The sequence below is a fragment of the Chiloscyllium punctatum genome, chromosome 17, assembly GCF_047496795.1.
Source record: "Chiloscyllium punctatum isolate Juve2018m chromosome 17, sChiPun1.3, whole genome shotgun sequence".
Classification (NCBI taxonomy): domain Eukaryota; kingdom Metazoa; phylum Chordata; class Chondrichthyes; order Orectolobiformes; family Hemiscylliidae; genus Chiloscyllium; species Chiloscyllium punctatum.
Window position 1 is genome coordinate 41,974,894 of NC_092755.1, and position 19,850 is coordinate 41,994,743.

General features: G+C 43.9%; 1 protein-coding gene across 4 annotated transcripts in view; it reads left to right on the top strand.

Moving 5' to 3' along the window:
• Window positions 1-19,850, top strand: part of smpd4 (sphingomyelin phosphodiesterase 4) — a 79,461-nt gene that overhangs the window by 54,190 nt on the left and 5,421 nt on the right. For all 4 annotated transcript variants that reach the window (XM_072586994.1, XM_072586996.1, XM_072586995.1 and 1 more), the window contains 5 exons: window positions 3,921-4,084; window positions 6,814-7,019; window positions 12,262-12,498; window positions 15,282-15,413; window positions 16,294-16,422. In XM_072586994.1, coding sequence (XP_072443095.1) covers window positions 3,921-4,084; window positions 6,814-7,019; window positions 12,262-12,498; window positions 15,282-15,413; window positions 16,294-16,422 — 868 coding nt within the window. The remainder of the gene's footprint in view (window positions 1-3,920; window positions 4,085-6,813; window positions 7,020-12,261; window positions 12,499-15,281; window positions 15,414-16,293; window positions 16,423-19,850) is intronic.

A 19,850-nucleotide genomic window follows, 5' to 3' on the forward strand; every position in this document is an offset into this window, starting at 1 on the left:
ACCATACCAGGCAACATCCTGGTAAACCTCCTCTGCACCCGTTCCAGTGCCTCCACATCCTTCCTATAGTATGGCAACGAAAACTGCACACAATACTCCAGATGCGGCCGCACCAGAGTCTGAAACAACTGCAACATGACCTCAGGACTCCGGAACTCAATTCCTCTACCAATAAAAGCCAGTACGCCATATGCCTTCTTCACTGCACTATTTATCTGGGTGGCAACTTTCAGAGATCTGTGTACATGGACACCAAGATCCCTCTGCTCATCCACACTACCAAGTATCCGACCATTAGCCCAGTACTCCATCTTTTTGTTACTCTTACCAAAGTGAATCACCTCACACTTAGCTACATTGAACTCCATTTGCCACCTTTCTGCCCAGCTCTGCAGCTTCTCTATATCCCGCTGTAACCTGCCACATCCTTCCTCACTGTCAACAACTCCTCTGACTTTTGTATCATCCGCAAACTTGCTCACCCGACCTTCTAACCCCTCCTCCAGGTCATTTATAAAAATGACAAACAGCAATGGTCCCAAAACAGATCCTTGCGGAACACCGCTAGTAACGCCACTCCAAGATGAACCTTTACCATCAACTACTATCTTCTGTCTCCTTCCAGCCAGCCAATTCCTAATCCAAACCTCCAACTCACCCTCAATGCCATACCTCCGTATTTTTTGCAGTAGCCTACCGTGGGGAACCTTATCAAACGCCTTACTAAAATCCATATACACCACATCTACTGCTTTCCCCTCGTCCACCTCCTTAGTCACCTTCTCAAAGAATTCAATAAGGTTTGTGAGGCATGACCTGCCCTTCACAAAACCATGCTGACTATCCTTGATCACATTATTCCTATCCAGATGTTCATAAATCCTATCCCTTACACTACTCTCTAAGACTTTGCCCACAACAGAAGTGAGACTCACCGGCCTATAGTTTCCAGCCGTCCTTTACCTGCAAACATCTGTCCCCAATCAGCTTTTGAAAGTTCTTGCCTAATACCGTCAAAATTGGCCTTTCTCCAATTTAGAACTTCAACATTTAGGTCTGGTCTATCCTTTTCCATCACTATTTTAAAACGAATAGAATTATGGTTGCTGGCCCCAAAGTGCTCCCCCACTGACACCTCAGTCACCTGCCCTACCTTAATTCCCAAGAGTAGGTCAAGTTTTGCACCTTCTCTAGTAGGTACATCCACACACTGAATCAGAAATTTCCTTGTAAACACTTAGCAAATTCCTCTCCATCTAAACCCTTCACAGTGTGGCAGTCCCAGTCTATGTTTGGAAAGTTAAAATCTTGAACCATAACCACCCTATTATTCTTCCAGATAACTGAGATCTCCTTACAAATCTGTTTCTTGATTTCCCTCTGACTGTTAGGGGGTCTATAATACAGTCCCATTAAGGTGACCATCCCTCCCTTATTTCTCAGTTCTACCCAAATAACTTCTCTGGATGTATTTCTGGCAATATCCTCCCTCAGTTCAGCTGTAATGCTATACGTTATCAAAAACGTATCCTCTCTTGCCTCCCCTCTGTCCTTCCTGTAGCATTTGTATCCTGTAATATAAAGCTGCCAGTTCTGTCCATCCCTGAGCCATGTTTCTGTAATTGCTATGATATCCCAGTCCCATGTTCCTAACCATGCCCTAAGTTCATCTGCCTTCCCTGTTAGGCCTCTTGCACTGAAGTAAAGGTAATATAATTTATCAGTCCTACCTTGTTCTCTGCTTTGTCCCTGCCTGTCCTCACCTTTGTTTTTAACTGTACTAATCTCAGATTGATCTCTTTCCTCACTATCTCCCTGGGATCCCCTTCCAATTTAAGTGCAACCTGTCCTTCTTGTACAGGTCACTTCTACCTCAGACGAGATTCTAATGATCCAGAAATGTGAATCAATTTCCTGTACACCAGCTCCTCAGCCATGCATTCATCTGCTCTATCCTCCTATTCCTGCCCTCACTAGTTTGTAGCACCAGGGGTAATCCAGATATTACTACTCAAGGACCTCCCTTTTAAATTCCTGCTTAACTCTCTAATCTCCCTTCAGAATCTCAACCTTTTCCCTTCCTATGTTATTGGTTCCAATGTGGACAATGACCTCTTGCTGGCCCCTGTTCCCATGAGAACATTCTGCACCCTCTCTGAGACATCCTTGATCCTGGCACCAGGGAAGCAACACACCATTCTAATTTTTCATGCTGGCTACAGAAATGTCTGTCTGTACCTTGGACTAGAGAGTCCCATAACACAATCGATCTCTTGGAACCCTACGTACCCTTTACAGCATTAGAGTCAGTCTCAATACCAGAAACTTGTCTGTTCGTGCTACATTCCCCAGAGAATCCATCACCCCCTACGTTTTCCAAAACAGCATGCCTGTTTGAAATGGGGATAGCCACAGAAGACTCCTGCACTACCTGCCTACCTCTCTTACCCTTCCTGGAGTTAACCCATCTATGTGACTGTATCTGAGACTTGCCCCCCTTTCTATAACTGCCTTCCATCACATCCCCTTGCTCTTGTAAATACCTCATTACCTCTAACTGTCTCTCCAACCGATCCATTCAATCTGATAGGATTCGCAACCAACGGCATTTATTGTGGATATAATCCTCATAACCCATAAACTCTCCCTAAACTCTCACATCCGACAAGAAGAGCATATCACTCTACTAAAGGCCATTTTTGCTTCTTCCAATCTACAGACCCAGAAAATATTCCTCTACAAAACACTTCTCCAGGTTAAATTAATACTCATGGCTTATATTTTAAGTTTAATCAAGAGACATGTCTCAATAAAACAAATAATCCAGAAAGAACCCACTCTACTCACTACTGCAGACTTTCTGTAAGGCCACGCTTAAAATAGCCATTATTCTGTCTCTGTGCAGTGACCTCTCCAACAGGTTCCTGTTGTGAATTTGTGAATCAGTTGTGAATTTCACTGTTTGTTAATTTTCCCAGACGCACTCCGATGTCCAGCGATAGATGAATTCAACAGCAAAGGCAGTACTGTGCAGGTTCACTGCTGTTTTAGTTAGCAATGTGGGTTTTTCTCTCTCTCTCTCTCTCTCTCCTACACCGACCTCACCATGTGCTTCCTTTGTCTGTTCCTCTCCCTTTTTAAAGTGCTGTTATTTTGACTTATTTTCTCCAAAGTTCCAAAAGAATGCAACAGTTAGAACTGTCTTTAATTGATTGAACTGGAAAGGGGCTGGGAATTTGTTCTGTTATTTTATTTGAAAGATGTTTCTAAGATCAACTTTATTTTTGTATAAATATGTTTGAGCTACTTTCATTGGCTGAGGCTCACTAAGCTTGGTGTGATTTACTCTGAAGCAATCAATCTGCTAGTATATTGTTTCATTGCAAAGACCACTTTTCATTCCTTAAACCTTCCAAGTCATCTTTTATTTCCCTCTCTCCCAAGCAGATAAAAACAACAGTTGTGCATTACTCAACTTTTCTTTAAGATGGGTAGATACTGGAGGGGCTTAAAATTCTTTAAAGACTTTGAAAGATGAAGGATTGTTCCCAGTGGTTGGCAATCAGAAACAAAGTTGCAGATATGAAGATTGTCTCTGCAAGAGCAAAAGGGGAAGTTGAAATAAATGCTTTGTTGCTCCATGCAAATATTGGGAAGTGATTCCAACATCACGTAAAAAGAATATGTAGCCGAATTGATTTTAAAAAAATTAGGCAATGGGATTCGAGTGGATTGCTCAGTTTGAAGAGCTAACAGAGACATGGGCACAATGGGCTGAGTAGTTATTCTGAGGACACTGTATTTTGTTGGTGTTTGAGCAATTCTTGTGTGTGGAGGATTCTTCCAGTTTTCAATTGTCACAATCTAATTGGTGATTGATTATTTCTGTCTTGCTTCTAACCATTCATTCTATCTCGCAGGGCACCGTTTGTGCAGGATAACCTGCTGATGTTCACAAAACTCTTCCAAGGTTTTTTGAATCGAGCGTTGCGCACTGACCTTGTCAGTCCCAAGAATGCACTGATGGTGTATCGAGTGGCCAAAGTGTACAGTCAGCCCAACCTTGCTGAAATGATCAAGGAAGGTAAGGAGTAATTATGACACTATTGTTTATCACCAGAACATAGCAGATTGGAGTGGGCCATTCAGCCAATCAAGTCTGCTCTGTCTTGAATACAATCATAGCTGATCATCCATCTCAGTCCCTATTCCTGTTTTTCCCAATACCCTTTGATCTCTTTTGCCCTAAGAATTAATTCTAAGCTTTCTTAGTCTAACAAGGTTCCCCATGGGACACTGGTTAGCAAGGATTTGGATACAAAACTGGCTCGAGGGTAGAAGACAGAGGGTGGTGGTGGAGGGTTGTTTTTCAGACTGGAGGTCTGTGACCAGTGGAGTGCCACAAGGGTCAGTGCTGGGTCCTCTACTTTTCATCATTTATATAAATGATTTGGATGCGAGCATAAGAGGTTTGCAGATGACACCAAAGTTGAAGGTGTAGTGGACCTCAGATTACAACAGGATCTTGATCAGATGGGCCAGTGGGCTGAGAAGTGAAAGATTGAGTTTAATTTGGATAAATGCGAGGTGCTGCGTTTTGAGAAAGCAAATCTTAGCAGGACTTATACACTTAATGGTAAGGTCCTAGGATATGTTGCTGAACAGAGAGACTTTGGAGTGCAGGTTCATAGCTTCTTGAAAGTAGAGTCGCAGGTAGATAGGATAGTGAAGAAGGCGTTTGGTATGCTTTCCTTTATTAGTCAGAGTATTGAGTACAGGAGTTGGGTGGTCATGTTGTAGCTGTACAGGTTAGGCCACTTTTAGAATATTGCATGCAATTCTGGTCTCCTTCCTATCGGAAAGATGTTGTGAAACTTGAAAGGGGTCAGAAAAGATTTACAGGGTTGGAGAATAGAGCTATAGGGAGAGGCTGAGCAGGTTGGGGCTGTTCTTTGTGGAACATCGGAGGCTGAGGGGTGACCTTATAGAGGTTTACAAAATTGAGGGCATGGATAGGGTAAATAGACAAAGTCTTTTCCCTGGTGTGGGGAATCCAGAATTAGAGGGCATAGGTTTAGAGTGAGAGGGCAAAAATATGAAAGAAACCTAAGGGGCAACTTTTTCACGCATAGGGTGGTGTGTGTATGGAATGAGCTGCCAAAGGAAGTGGTGGAGGCTGGTACAATTGCAACATTTAAGAGGCATCTGGGTGGGTATATGAATAGGAAGGCTTTGGAGGGATATGGGTCAGTTGCTGGCAAGTGGGACTAGATTAGGTTAGGATTTTTGGTCGGCATGGACGAGTTGGACCAAAGAGTCTGTTTCTGTGCTATACATCTCTATGACTCAAAGATTCAATGCTTTAGCCTCAACTGCTTTCTGTGGCAGAGAATTCCCCAGGCTCACTACTGTCTGGGTAAATAAATTTCTCCACAGCTCAGTCCTAAATGGCCTTAGCTGCCAAGCAATCTAATGGAACTGCTCCAGGGTGTAAAGGATCTTGAAAATGGCCACCAATTTATTCACTATTTCTTAGGCCCTCATTTTTAAGTACTCTGGGATGTAGGTTATTTGGCCCTGGGGACTTATTGGTTTTAATCCCATTAATTTCCCATATACCATTTCCTTCCTAATAATTATTCCCTTTAGCTCCTTCTTCCCCTCCTCATCCCTTTCCGTTCTCCAACATTTTAGGGAGATTATCCATGTCCTCATTTGTGAAGATCGAACCAAAATATGTATTTAACTGGCATTCCGTCTTTTTGTTCCCCATTATAACTTTCCCAGTCTCTGACTGTAAGATTGATTATCTTCACTAACTTTTTATCTTCACATCCACACTAATTGTAAAAGATTCTCTGGGTGTCTTCCCCACAAGCGTACCTTCATCCTCTATTTTACCCCTCTTAATCAGTCTCTTTGTTCTCCTTGGCTGATATTTAAACTACATCCAATCCTCAGCTCAGCTGATTTTTTTTTTGGACAATTTGTTTGTCTCTTCCTTGGATCTGATATTATTCTTATTACCCTTGTTGGCCACGCTTTGGTCACCTGATGTGTTTTATGTTTTAGGTGTTTACCATTGCCTATTCACCATCATTCCTTCAGTAACATTTATCATATCCAGCTCACATCTCATACAAATCATAGTTTTCTTTCTTCAGATTCAGAACCCTAGTGTCAGAATTAACCACATCACTCCCCACCTTAATGAAAAATTCAATCATAGCCACTATTCCCCGAGGGACCTTGCAGAGCTAGATTGCCAATTATTCCTTTCTCATTACACAATACCCTGTTCAGGACGGCCTGCTCTCTTGCTGGTTCCTTGATATTTTAATCCAGAAAAACATCCCATACTCACTTCCCTTTGCTGTCATTGATTTCATTTGCCCAATTTGTATGTAGTTTAAAGTCATCTGTAATTACAGCTGTGTCTTTATTGCTTGCCTGCCTACTTTCTTAATATATGCCTTAATGCCTTCAAAGTAGTCTCTCTCAATCTTTCCATCTGAAAGGACCCACAGACCCAAATTGTATGGTTTGCATTTGCTGCCACCTTCCCCCCCCCCCCCACCCCCCCCCACCGGCGGTGCAGGGTTCCCTCTGGTAATGCTGCCTTGTTTAGTGCTGCGCCTCCCACATTTCTGCACTGGTGCCTCAGTCTGGGTTCTGAGTAATCTTCCCCAGTCTGTGAGCTTCTGTGTTGGGTGATATTGAGCATGGCTGAGGAATTTCTACCAGTTCCTGGAAGGTAACCGTTTTACTTTTGGTAGTGATGTAAACTCCACAATGTGTCCTGTTTATAAATAGCTGAGCGCTTGTTCATGGAGCCTGATCCAATGCATCGCCCAAGGCAGCATCGTGTCTATACGTCTCCTGGCTTCAGCAGCACCTACATGTCCTCGTGGCATTCCCCAATGGCGGATACAGCCTTCAGAGTCAAGAGTCACGTGTACAATTTGGAGGGGCAGGACTGTGTGTACAAGCAGATGTTTGGGTCCGAAGTCAGGAATCTGGTGAGTACAAAGTGCTGAATGTTCATCCCTGTTCCATGTTCCCTTGTCTCTTTGGTGGAATGCAAGAACTAGGGATGTGGTAGATCTGAGGTAATGGGAAACCAGAAGACAGTCGTGATATAGTCCTCCTCACTCCTTGAAGGCAAAGGTATGAGTCCAAGAGGTGCTGACAATATATATTTAAACAAACGAAACAAAATATGATAAATGTGTTGGGGGAATAGGTCCTGTGGTAACTCCATAGTGTTATTGTTGAGCTAAGCAGCAAATTACAGTTCTAAAGTGCAGTCAAGCCTGGTGATCCAGGGAGTAAATGATCTAACATGCTTAAACTGAGCTCCCTATTTCCTCCTGACTCTGAAGATAAGACAGACTTCCAAAGAGTCAAGGGGAGCTCAGTTTAAGCATTCACTCATTGCAACACTAGGCTCGACTGCACTTTAAAATTGAAGCTTGCTGCTTAGTTTAAGAACAACCTACAAATGGATCGTTTCATGTAGATGTCCCAGGATGTTTCAATACAGGGTCATTGAGCAAACCTTGATACTGAGCCACATGAGGTCAAATGAACAAAAGTTTGGTCAAAGAAGTAGCTTTTCAATAATGTATTTAAAAAGCAGGGAGAGGCTGAAAGATTTAGGGACAAATTCTGAAGTTTAGGCAGCCAAAGATATAGTGTCCAGTGATCGACTTGTTAAAGTTGATGTATAAATGACCAAAATTAAAGGAGCGCAGATATTGAACATATGTGGGGATTACAGAGTTAGGGACGAGAGTGGCTGTGCAAATACTTAAAAGCAAGGTTCGGACTTTTCAAATCAAGCTGGTGTCTGTCAAGGTTAGTGATGAATGGGACATGGTGAAAAGGCTTTAGGCACCATCATTTGAGTTAGAACATTGAAGAGGTGACCAAGCATGTGGATGAGGGTAGAGCAGTGGATGTAGTGTACATGGATTTTAGTAAGGCATTTGATAAGGTTCCCCATGGTTGGCTTCTGCGGAAAGTCAGGAGGCATGGGATAGTGGGAAATTTGGCCAGTTGGATAGAGAACTGGCTAACCGGTCGAAGGCAGAGAGTGGTGGCAGATAGTAAATATTCAGCCTGGAGCCCAGTTACAAGTGGAGTTCCGCAGGGATCAGTTCTGGGTCCTCTGCTGTTTGTAACTTTTATTAATGACTTGGAAGAGGGAGTCGAAGGGTCGGTCAGTAAATTTGCAGACGATATGAAGATTGGTGGAGTTGTGGACAGTGAGTAGGGCTGTTGTCGGCTGCAAAGGGACTTAGATATGATGCAGAGCTGGGCTGAGGAGTGGCAGATGGAGTTCAACCCTGTCAAGTGTGAGGTTGTCCATTTTGGAAGGATAAATAAGAATGCGGAATACAGGGTTAACGGTAGAGTTCTTAGTAAGGTGGAGGAGCAGAGGGATCTTGGGGTCTATGTTCATAGATCTTTGAAAGTTGCCACACAGGTGGATCGAGCTTGTAAGAAGGCCTATGGTGTATTAGCGTTCATTAGCAGAGGGATTGAATTCAAGAGTCGTGAGGTGATGTTGCAGCTGTACAGGACTGTTGGTTAGGCCACATTTGGAGTACTGTGTGCAATTCTGGTCACCTCACTTTAGGAAAGATGTGGAAGCTTTGGAGAGGGTGCAGAGGAGATTTACCAGGATGTTGCCTGGAATGGAGAATAGGTTGTACGAGAATAGGTTGAGAGTGCTAGGCCTTTTCTCATTGGAATGGCGAAGGATGAGGGGTGACTTGATAGAGGTTTATAAGATGATCAGAGGAATAGATAGAGTAGACAGTCAGAAACTTTTCCCCCGGGTACAGCAAAGTGTTACAAGGGGACATAAATTTAAGGTGAAGGGTGGAAGGTATGGGGGGAATGTCAGGGGTGGGTTCTTTACCCAGAGAGTGGTGGGGGCATGGAATGCGCTACCTGTGGGAGTGGCAGAGTCAGAATCATTGGTGACCTTTAAGTGGCAATTGGATAGGTACATGGATAGGTGCTTAAGCTAGGACAAATGTTCGGCACAACATTGTGGGCCGAAGGGCCTGTTCTGTGCTGTATTGTTCTATGTAGAACATTACAGAACAGTACAAGCCCTTTGGCCCTCGATGTTGCATCGATCTGTGAAACCAATCGAAAGCCTATCTAACCTACACTATTCCATTATCATCCATATGGTGGCTCAGTGGTTAGCACTGCTGCTTCACAGTACCAGAGACCCGGGTTCAATTCCCGCCTCAGTCAACTGTCTGTGTGAAGTTTGCACATTCTCCCTGTGTCTGTGTGGGTTTCCTTCGGGTGCTCCGATTTCCTCCCACAGTCCAAAGATGTGCAGGTTAGGTGAATTGGCCATGCTAAATTGCCCGTAGTGTTAGGTGAAGGGGTAAATGTAGGCGAATGGGTCTGGGTGGGTTGCTTTTCAGAGGGTCGGTGTGGACTTGTTGGGCCGAAGGGCCTGTTTCCACACTGTAAGTAAGTAATCATGTCTATCCAGTGACCATTTAAATGCCCTTAATGTTGGCGAGTCCACTACTGTTGCAGACAGGACATTCCATGCCTTTACCACTCTCCCTGAGTAAAGAAGCTACTTCTGACATCTATCCTACATCTATCACACCTCAATTTAAAGCTATGTTTCTTCATGCTAGCCATCATCATCTGAGGAAAAAGGCTCTCACTGTCCACCCTATCTAACCCTCTGGTATGTCTCAATTAAGTCACCTCTTAACCTCCTCCTCTCTAATGAAAACAGCCTCGGGTCCCTCAGCCTTTCCTCCATGCACCCTTTCCAATGCTTCTACATCCTTTCTATAATGTGGCAACCAGAACTGTACACAATACTCCAAATTTGGCCACTCCAGAGTTTTGTACAGTTGCCACACGACCTCATGGCTCTGAAACTCAGTCCCTCTACCAATAAAAGCTAACTCACCATTGGCCGCCTTAACAACCCTATCAACCTGGGTGGCAGCCATCAGGGATCTATGCACATGGACACCGAGATCTCTTTGCTCATCTACACTACTAAGAATCTTACTATTAGCCCAGTACTCTGTATTCCTGTTTACACATTCCAAAGTTAATCGCCTCACACTTTTCTGCATTGAACTAAATTTGTCACCTCTCAGACCAGGTCTGCAGCTAATCTATGTCCCTCTGTAACCTACTACATCCTTTTACACTGTCCACAACTCCACCACTTAGTGTCATCTGACAGTTTACTCACCTGTCCTTCTACACCCTCATCCAAGTCATTTATTTAAAAAAAATGACAAACAACGGTAACTGAACTCCAGGTTGAACATTTTCCATCAATCACCACCCACTAACTTTCAGCTAGCCAATTTCTGATCCAAACTGCTAAATCACCCTCAATCCCATGTCTCCATAATTTCAGCAATAACCTATCATCGGGAACCTTATCAAACACCTTACTGAAATCCATATACACATCAACTGCTTTACCCTCACCCATCTGTTTGGTCACCTTCTCAAAGACGTTTATGAGGCACGACCTATCCTTCACAAAACTGTGTTGACTATCCCTATTCAAATTAGTTTTTCTAGATGATTATAAATCCTATCTCTTATAATCCTTTCCAACACTTTACCCACAACCAAAGGGAGGCTCACTGGTCTATAATTACCAGGGTTGTCTCCACTCCCCTTTTGCTATCTTGCAGTCTTCTAGCATTATTCCTGTAGACAATGACGATATAAAGATCAAAGCCAAAGGCTTGACGTTCTCCTCCCTGGCTTCCCAGAGATTCCTAGGATAAATCCCATCTGGCCCAGAGGACTTATCTATTTTCACACTTTCCAGAATTGCTAACACCACCTCCTTATGAACCTCAATCCCGTCTAGTCTAGTAGCCTGTATCTCAGTATGTTCCTCGACAACATTGTCTTTTTCCTATGTCAATACTGATGAAAAATATTCATTTAGCATCTCTCCTATCCCTTTGGACTCCATGCACAACTTTCCACTACTGTCCTTGATTGGCTCTAATCTTAACCCTAGTTGTTCTTTTATTCCTGACATACCTATAGAAAGCTTTAGGGTTTTCCTCGATCCCACCTGCCAAAGACCTCTCGTGTCCCCTCCTGGCTCTTAGCTTTCTCTTTGGGTCCTTCCTGGCTAATTTGTAACTCTCAAATGCCCTAACTGATCCTTCATGTCTCATCCTAACAAAAGCCTCCTTCTTCCTCTTAACAAGGAAGAGATTCAACTTCTTTAGTAAACCCTGGTTCCCTCACTCGACTGCTTCCTCCTTGCTTGACAGGTACATATTTATCAAACACACATGGCAGTTCTTCATTGAACAAGCTCCAGCCCCTGCGGTTTCCTTCCTCATCCGATGCATCCTAAATTTTGCCTGATTGCACCCAGCTATCACGCTTGCCTTGCAGTATATACTTAATCCTTTCCATCACTAAAGTAAATGTAACCAAACTGTGGTCACTATCACCAAAGTGCTCAACTACCTCCAAATGTAACACCTGGCCAGGTTTAATACCATATCCAATGGGGCCTCACCTCTTTTTGGCCTATCTATGTGCTGTGTCAGGAAACCCTCATGTACACATTGGACAAAAACTGACCCATCTAAAACATTTGAATTATAGCATTTCCAGTCAATATTTGAAAACTATCTTGTCACTCTCGTTCCTATCCAGAATCATCTTTGCAATCCTTTCCTGTATGTCTCTGGAACTATTCGGAGGCCTATAGAAAACTCCCAACAGGGTGACCTCTCCTTTCCTGTTTCTAATCTCAGCCCACAGTACTTCAGTAGACAAGTCCTCAAACATTTGCCACTGTAATACTGTCCTGGACTAACAGTATCATATATCTCCCTCTTTTACCATCTTCCCTGATCTTCCTTAAACATCTAAACCCTGGAACCTGCAACATCATTCCTGTTGCTGGTCTATCCATGTCTCTGAAATGGTCATAACATTGAAGTACCAGGTACAAACCCATGCTGCAAGGTCACCCAGCTTATTCCGGATGCACCTGGCTTTGAAGTGGACATACTTCGAACCACCTCCCTGCCTGCTGGTACACACCTGTGACCTTGAAACCTTATTCATGACCTCACTGTTCTCAAACTTCAGTATACACTGGGGCGACAGTTTCCATCGCCCTGCTGAATTAGTTGAGCTGATATTTACGGTCAGGGTAGGTGGAAAGCTTATATCTGTCTGAATTACTGGCTCATTCTTCCATAGGTTCTGAAACTGGCCCATTTAATAGCACAGGCCAAGCAAACCGCAAAATCAATCTCTGATCACACAGCCGAGCAATCGACAGGCCAGTCGCTCATGTCCTTATTGGGCCTGACCACCTACGATTTCAACACCTCAACTTACGGAGGCAGTGACCTGGATGACTTGGGACCTGATGAGATACGGAAAACTGATGAGTACCTTGAAAGATCACTGGAGTACTTGTGTTTAGTGTTCAAAGTAAGTTTCATATTTTGAATGTTAGAATTGATTTGAGTGAGACTTTGCTCAGGATACAGACTAAATTGGTTTGGTTCTTCTGCTAATCTTGCATTGCTAAGGGATTCCTACTGTTACAACCCTCTGGTGCAGAGAGAGTTCTAACTGTATGATCTTTGAGATCTCTGGCTATGAAGATGCTGGGGAGGAAATCAAACTCCGATGAATGTGTTTACGTATCAGGCCAGTACCACTGTTAGAGAGCTGTGGGGGTGCCTGGAGGGCAACTGGAGATGTTCTAAAATGAGATGCCTTCCCTTGTTTACCTGTTGGAAGTTTCTACAGCATTGGACTACTTACAGAGGCCAAGAGTCAGACTGTTTTCCCTTGCTCTAGGCACCAACACCAATCACCTAGCAACCAAACATCCTTGGCCCTATGAACTGCAGTTACGTTATGCCCAAAACATTTTGGGGAAATGAACTGCAAGTGAACAGCAAATCATTTTTGTTGTTTAGATAATAGAAATATATTTCTATGCACACTCCCAATTCAATCCCTTCACTTGCGCTATATCAAAACCTCTACCTTTATCTAGGAAGCTTTGGTTATAGGCAGGTATGGAGGAAGGATTGATTTTGATTTTTTTTTCAATCTGCTTCCCAGCTCAGTGCAGAAAGTGGAATTCAGGTTCAGGAAACCTGCATCCCAGACAGATATCTCCTCTGGAAGTCAGGCTGGTAGAAGACACAAGCTAGTAAAGGATTTTCAGACTTGATCATTCTTCTTCAACAGTCTCGCATGGCTGAGGATGAGTTGTTTCCCTTTAAGAATCCCTACAGTGTGGATACAGTCCATATGGCCCAAGAAGTCCACATCAACCCTCCGAACAGCATCCCACACAGAACCATCCCCCTACCTTATCCCTGTAACCCTGCATTTTCCATGGCTAACCCACTGAGCCTGCACATCCTTGAACACAGTGTAATTTAGCGTGGCCAATCCACCTAATGTGCACATTTTTGGACAATGGGAGGAAACCGGAGCAGCCGGCTGAAACCCACGCAGACGTGGGGAGAACATGCAAACTCCACATGGGCAGTTGCCTGAGACTGGGGTCAAATCGGGTCCCTGGTGCTGCGAGGCAGCGGTGCTAACCACTGAGTCACCTGCAGTGGAAGTATGGTCCACTCCTGAAATTGTAGACTCTGCCTCTGGCAGGGCAGTGTTGTTTGAGGAGACGGGCTGCTTACCCCTGGTTTCCAGCTGCTCCACTTGGTGATGCTCAAAGTGATTGCTACTTTTCCAGATGTTTCTTCTCCAGTTTGTGCCATCCAGGACAAGTAATTCCAATATGTTGGTAAAGGTGTTGCAGTTGTTTAATGGAGCTTTTGGGGTGTCTTGTAGTATTTCCTCTGACCACCTAGTGATCACTTACTATTGAGGTTATTGGAGTAGAGCACTTGTTTTGTCAGTGTTGTGTCAGCACATAAACAATGTTCCCTCCCCCAATCACAGCTGGTCGTGAGTGACCAGTGCCTTGATACTGGGCATTTTGATCTGGGAGAGGCCACTCAAGTTGGTACACCTAACCTGCCAGTGAATTTATTGGATTTTGAAAAAGGCAGTGCTAGTTATAACTATACAGAGATTTGAGGGGTCTGCTGTACATGGTACATGATTCTGATGCATTTCAGAGGCTGGGGACCATGACTGCTCTGTCAATGGTGCAGTCATGGATTCAGAGTGTCTCTCTGCTGTATTTTAATAATTTTTCAAGACCCATCAATGCCTCTTTCTTTCACTATCTCCATATCCCTTCGTCATTAATCTCCAGAAACCTATCAATTTCTGCCTTGAACCTGCTCAGTGATTGAGTTTCCACAGCCCTCTGTGGTGGACAATTCCAAAGAGTCACCATCCTCTGAGAGAAGGAATCCTTCCTCAGCTCCATCTTAAAGGTTGAATTCATTAAGGCAAGAAAGTAGTGCGGTGGTAATATTGCTGTATCAGTAATCCAGAGGCCCAGGCTAATAGTCTGGGGCCATCATTCAAATCCCAGCACAGCAGATAGTAGAATTTTAATTTGATTAATAATGTTAAATCTGGAATTAACAATTTGTCAATCACATTATAGCCAATTCACATTGATATAACGCACATTATACCAGAACGACCTATAGTTCATCTATGTCACTCCTTTATCACTATTATCACCGCCTTTGTTTTGTTCTGGGCATTGTCACCCACTGTTCAAATTCCTCCCCTCTGTGCAGAAATTTAAAACCCCTCTCTCCAGCTCCTTTCAGATCTAAAGGCGAGTCCTACTAGACTCAAAATGTTAACTATTCTTTCTCTCCACAAATACTCCAGTATTTTCTGCTTTCAATTTTAAGGTTTACAGCATCTACACTGTTTTGCTTTTATTTTAAAACTCCCTCCCTGTTCTCTTTTCCTGGCTTGATACATTTACAAATGTATCCCCTTGTGAATAATAAGAAAGCAAACCACACGGGCTTACAAGCCAACAGATCTGCTCAAACCAAATCAGTTGCCTTGGTAAGACTGAGTTATCCATTTCAAATAGTTGCTGATTGGAAAAGCTGCTAAACACCAGTCTCTGCATTTCACACGATGCACATCCTCGGAAAAGTGATCACAAGGAGTACTTCAAATGTGGTAAAATGTTTTTAATCTTAAGTTTCCAATAGGAAACAGTTTGAGCATCCTCACCACTGAGTTCCTAATAACTGAGTGAGTTAGAAAGAGTTCAGCTGATCAAAATGATATCTGTTCATCCACAGTTCAGCACCCCACACCTGACATCTCTGGCAATGAATGTGGGAGCAGCTACAGATGAAAATGGAAGGCACCAGATGCCCGACTGTATTCAGGGCGAGAATGGACTGACCTTGACCCAACTGGGCAGGTACCAGGTATGTAAGCAACCCTGTCACTTGCTGTAGCACATCTGATACACAGGAGTTTCAGAAACCAAAGCAGAAATGGAGTTTTCAGTATTTCATTGTTTGTCTCACTGCTCAGCCCTGGCTCACAGTAGTTGTCCTTCGTTTCTGTTCCTCATTGCGCATTGAGTGTTTACTGAGCCAGAGCAGGGTAGGGGAATTCACTGAAGAATTCCATGCCACTACTTGTTCTGATTTCATGTTTCGTTGGGAAGGATAGGTCCATATTTGGCAAGTTTTAGAGTACTGCCTTTACTCAGATCATCTACCTCCTGGGCATGGGGTTAGAGAGACATATTATAAAAGTAATCTTTTCCCTTGAGAATAACTTAATACCTGAAAAAGTGAAACATTCCAAGTAGCTCAGTAAATTTCTCCAGAAAGAGTCTGAAGTACTTTGACAAACAACTCTGTGGCTTCCTCCTAGTCTAGATGAGCCTTACTGATCATGGCCAGCTGGTAGGCTTGGTTGTGGGGGGAGCAGGAGACATGTATGTTCTCGAAACCAGGGAGGATGAAAATCATCCGTCTGCTACATTCCTCATAGCAAACTGGTAATATTGCTGGGAATTGTGGGCGGCTGAGGGAGGTACTCACCCAGTTTTCAAGCACTTGCTGCAGCTCACTTACATGTCGAGTTGTCACACGTGCACTGATCATTGACTGTCACTGGGGAGCAGATTAATGGAGCTGACACTGGGTTCGGTTCATGATGTGACTTTCACTAGGAAGAAGGTCAGTGGTTCTGTCTACTATCCTGTTCCTTAGTGGGTGGGGAGAGGGTTTAGGGGCTGCATTGTCTTCCTTGTGTACCGCTGTCTGGCTGTACCAAATTGTGTATGTTTTGCAGATTATAAATGGACTCCGACGGTTTGAGATAGAGTATCAGGGAGACCCTGAGCTGCAGCCAATTCGCAGCTATGAGAGTGGCCTGTTAGTACGTCTACTGTTCCAGATATCGTCTGCCATCAACCAGCGGGTATGTTGGTCATTATAGCTGGCAGTTATTAGTACTGATTCTTTCTCTTTCTATTTAAAATTGAGTGCTCAATGTGAATAATGTTTCCTCTTCCCCTTAAGACCTGGGTGCAGTTAATAAAGAGGGCTGATCAGGCGGGGCGTAGAGGGACAAATGGAATTTATCTGAAAAGTGTAAAGTGATGCATTTTGGGTGGATTAACAAGGCAAAGGAGTGCATGTTGAATGGTTGACCTGTAGAAGTCAGGGACCTTGTTATGCATATCCGTAGGTCCTTGAAGGCAGCAGGACAGGTGGATAAGGCAATCCATGTAGAATTTGGGAACCTTGCCTCTCTTAATTGAAGCAAGGCGATTATGATAGAGCTGTATATGATGTTAGTATGGCCACAGCTTGAGTACTGTGCAATTCTGGTAACTACACAGAATGTGATTACACTTGTGGTGGTGCAGAGGAGATTCACCAGGATGTTGCTTCAGATGGAGCATTTCAACTGTGAAGAGAGACTAAACTAGGCTGGGGTTGTTTACCTTGAAGCAAAGAAGGCTTTGAAGGTGGATTGTGGTGTTCAAATGGATGAGGGACATACATAGAACATTTTCACCTCAGCAAAGTGGTCAATAACGAGGGGAAAAGACTTAAGGTAAAGGAATGTGAAGTTCAGAGGGTACTTAAGAAAGATTTTTTCCAGTCAGTGGTAGGTGTCTTGAACTCAGTGGTAAAAAAAGTGAAAAGTTGTTTTGCGGATTGGAGGAAGGTACTGTTCACCTGAGGTCTGTTGTAGGGCCAGTGCTTTCCTTCATCTATATTAATGACGTGAAATTGGTTGCTGTTCACCATTCCAAAATTTGCAGATGACAAATCTTGGAGTTATTGTGAACTGTGAGGAGAATAATGATCAAATCATAGAATTCCTGCAATGTGGAAGTAGGCCATTCGGCCCATTGAGTCCACAACCAAAGAACATCCCCTACCCTATCTCTGTAAGCCTGCATTTCCCATAGCTAATCCACCTTGTTGCACATCCTTGGGCAATCTAGCCTGGCCACTCCTCCTAACCTGCACATCTGTGGACTTTGGGAAGAAACCCACGCAGACACTGAGGATGTACAAACTCCATGCAGATAGTTACCTGAGGTTGAAATTTAACCCAGGTCCCTGGTGCTGTGAGGTGCTTCATATACTTCAGAAGGACATGGGTTAGTGCGATGGATAGCAGATAATGCCGTGAAATGTAAATTGGTGCATCAATACGATCTACAAGGTGCAGTGTTAACAAGAGTGTAGAAGCAGAAGGACTTATGGGTATATTTGTATAAATCTGTGAATGTTGCAGGACAGTTTTTTTAAAAAATTCATTTGTGGGATGTGGGTGTCACTGGCTGACCAGCATTTACTCCCATTCCTAGTTGCCCTTGAGAAGGTGATGGTGAGCTGCCTTCTTGAACCAATGCAGTCCACTTACCATTGGAGAGGGAATTCCAAGATTTTGACCCAGCGACAGTGAAGGAATTGCAATATATTTCCAAGTCAGAATGCTGAGTGGCTTGGAGGGGATGTTCCCATATATCTGCTGCCCTTGTCCTTCGAGATGGAAGTGGTAATGGGTTTGGAAGGTGCTGTCTGAGGATCTTTGAATGATTTCTACAGTGCATTTTGTAGATAGTACACACTGCTGCGACTGAGCATCAGTGATGGAGGGAATGAATGCTGGTGGATGTTCTGCCAGTCAAGTGGACTGCTTTATCCTGGATGGTGTCAAGCTTCTTGAGTGTTGTTGGGGCTGCACTCATCCAAGCAAGCAGGGAGTATTCCATCACACTCCTGACTTGTGCCTAATAGATGGTGGACAGGCTTTGGGGAGTCAAGAGGTGAGTTACTCACTTCAGTATTCCGAACCTCTGACCTGCTCTTGTGTAGCCACTGTGTTTATGGGGTGAGTCCAGTTGAGTTTCTGGTCAGTGATAACCCCAGGATGTTGATAATGGGGGGATTCAGTGATGGTAACACTATTGAATGCAAGGGGGTGGTGGTTAGATTGTCTCTTATTAGTGACGGTCATACATCCTGGGATTTTTTCTATGGCGTGCATGTTACTTGCCACATTTGAGCCCAGCCTGGATATTGTCCAGATCTTGTTGCATTTGGACATGGACTACTTCAGAATCTGAGGAGTGCTGAACATGGTGCAATCATCGGTGAACATCCATTTCTGACTTTATGATGTAGGGAAGGTCATAAATGAAGCAGTTGAAGATGGTTGGACCGAGGACACTGTCCTGAGGAACTGAGATAACTGATCTCTGACAACGTTGACCATCTTCCAATGTGATGGGTATGACTCCTACCGCCAGAGAGTTTGCCCTAATATCCATTGATTCCAATTTTGCTCGGGCTCCTTGATGCCACATTCGGTCGAATGCAGCCTTAATGTCAAAGGCTGTCACTCTCACCTCACCTCTGGAATTCAGCTCTTCTGTCCATGTTTGGACCAAGGCTATAATGAAGTCTGGAGTTGAGTGGCATTGGTGGAACTCAAATTGGGCATCACTGAGCAAGTGCTATGTGATAGGACTGTTGATAACATCTTCCATCACTTTACTGATAATTGACAGTAGAGTGATGGGGAGTTAATTGGCTGGGTTGGATTTGTCCTGCTTTTTATGTACAACATAACATACTTGGGCAATTTTCCATATCGTCAGTCAGATGCCAGTGTTGTAACTGTACAGGAACAGCTTGGCTCGGAGAGCAGCAAGTTCTGGAGCACAAGCCTTCAGTGCTATTACCGGAATGCTGCCTTTGTAATATCCCGTGCCTCCAACCGTTTCTTGATATCACGTGGAGTGAATCGAATTGGCTGGAGACTGGTATCTGTAATGCTGGGACCACTGGAGGAGGCCAAGGTGAATCATACACTCGACGCTTCTGGCTGAAGATTGCTGCGAAAGCTTCAGCCTCATCTTTTGTACTGATGTGTTGGACTGGTCCATCATTTGTGGAACCTCCTCCTCCTGTGAGTTGTTTAATTGTCCACCACCATTCATGACGAGATGTGGCAGGGCTACAAAGCTTTGATCTGCTCCGTTGGTTGTGGCATCATTTAGCCCTGTCTATCGTTTGCTGCATATGCTGTTTGGCGTGCAGGTAGTCCTGTTCGGTAGCTTCACCAGATTGACACCTCATCTTCAAGTACGTCTGGTGCTGCTCCTGGCATGCCTTCCTGCACTCTCCATTGAACCAGGGTTGAATGGAGGATATGCCAGGCCTTGAGGTTACAGATTGTGCTAGAGTACAATTTTGCTTCTGTTGATGGCTCAGTGCTTCATGGATGCACATTCTTGAGTTGGTAGATCTGTTCAAAGTCTGTCCCATTTAACACAATACAATGGAGATTGTGACGGTGGGACTTTTGTCTCCACAAGGACG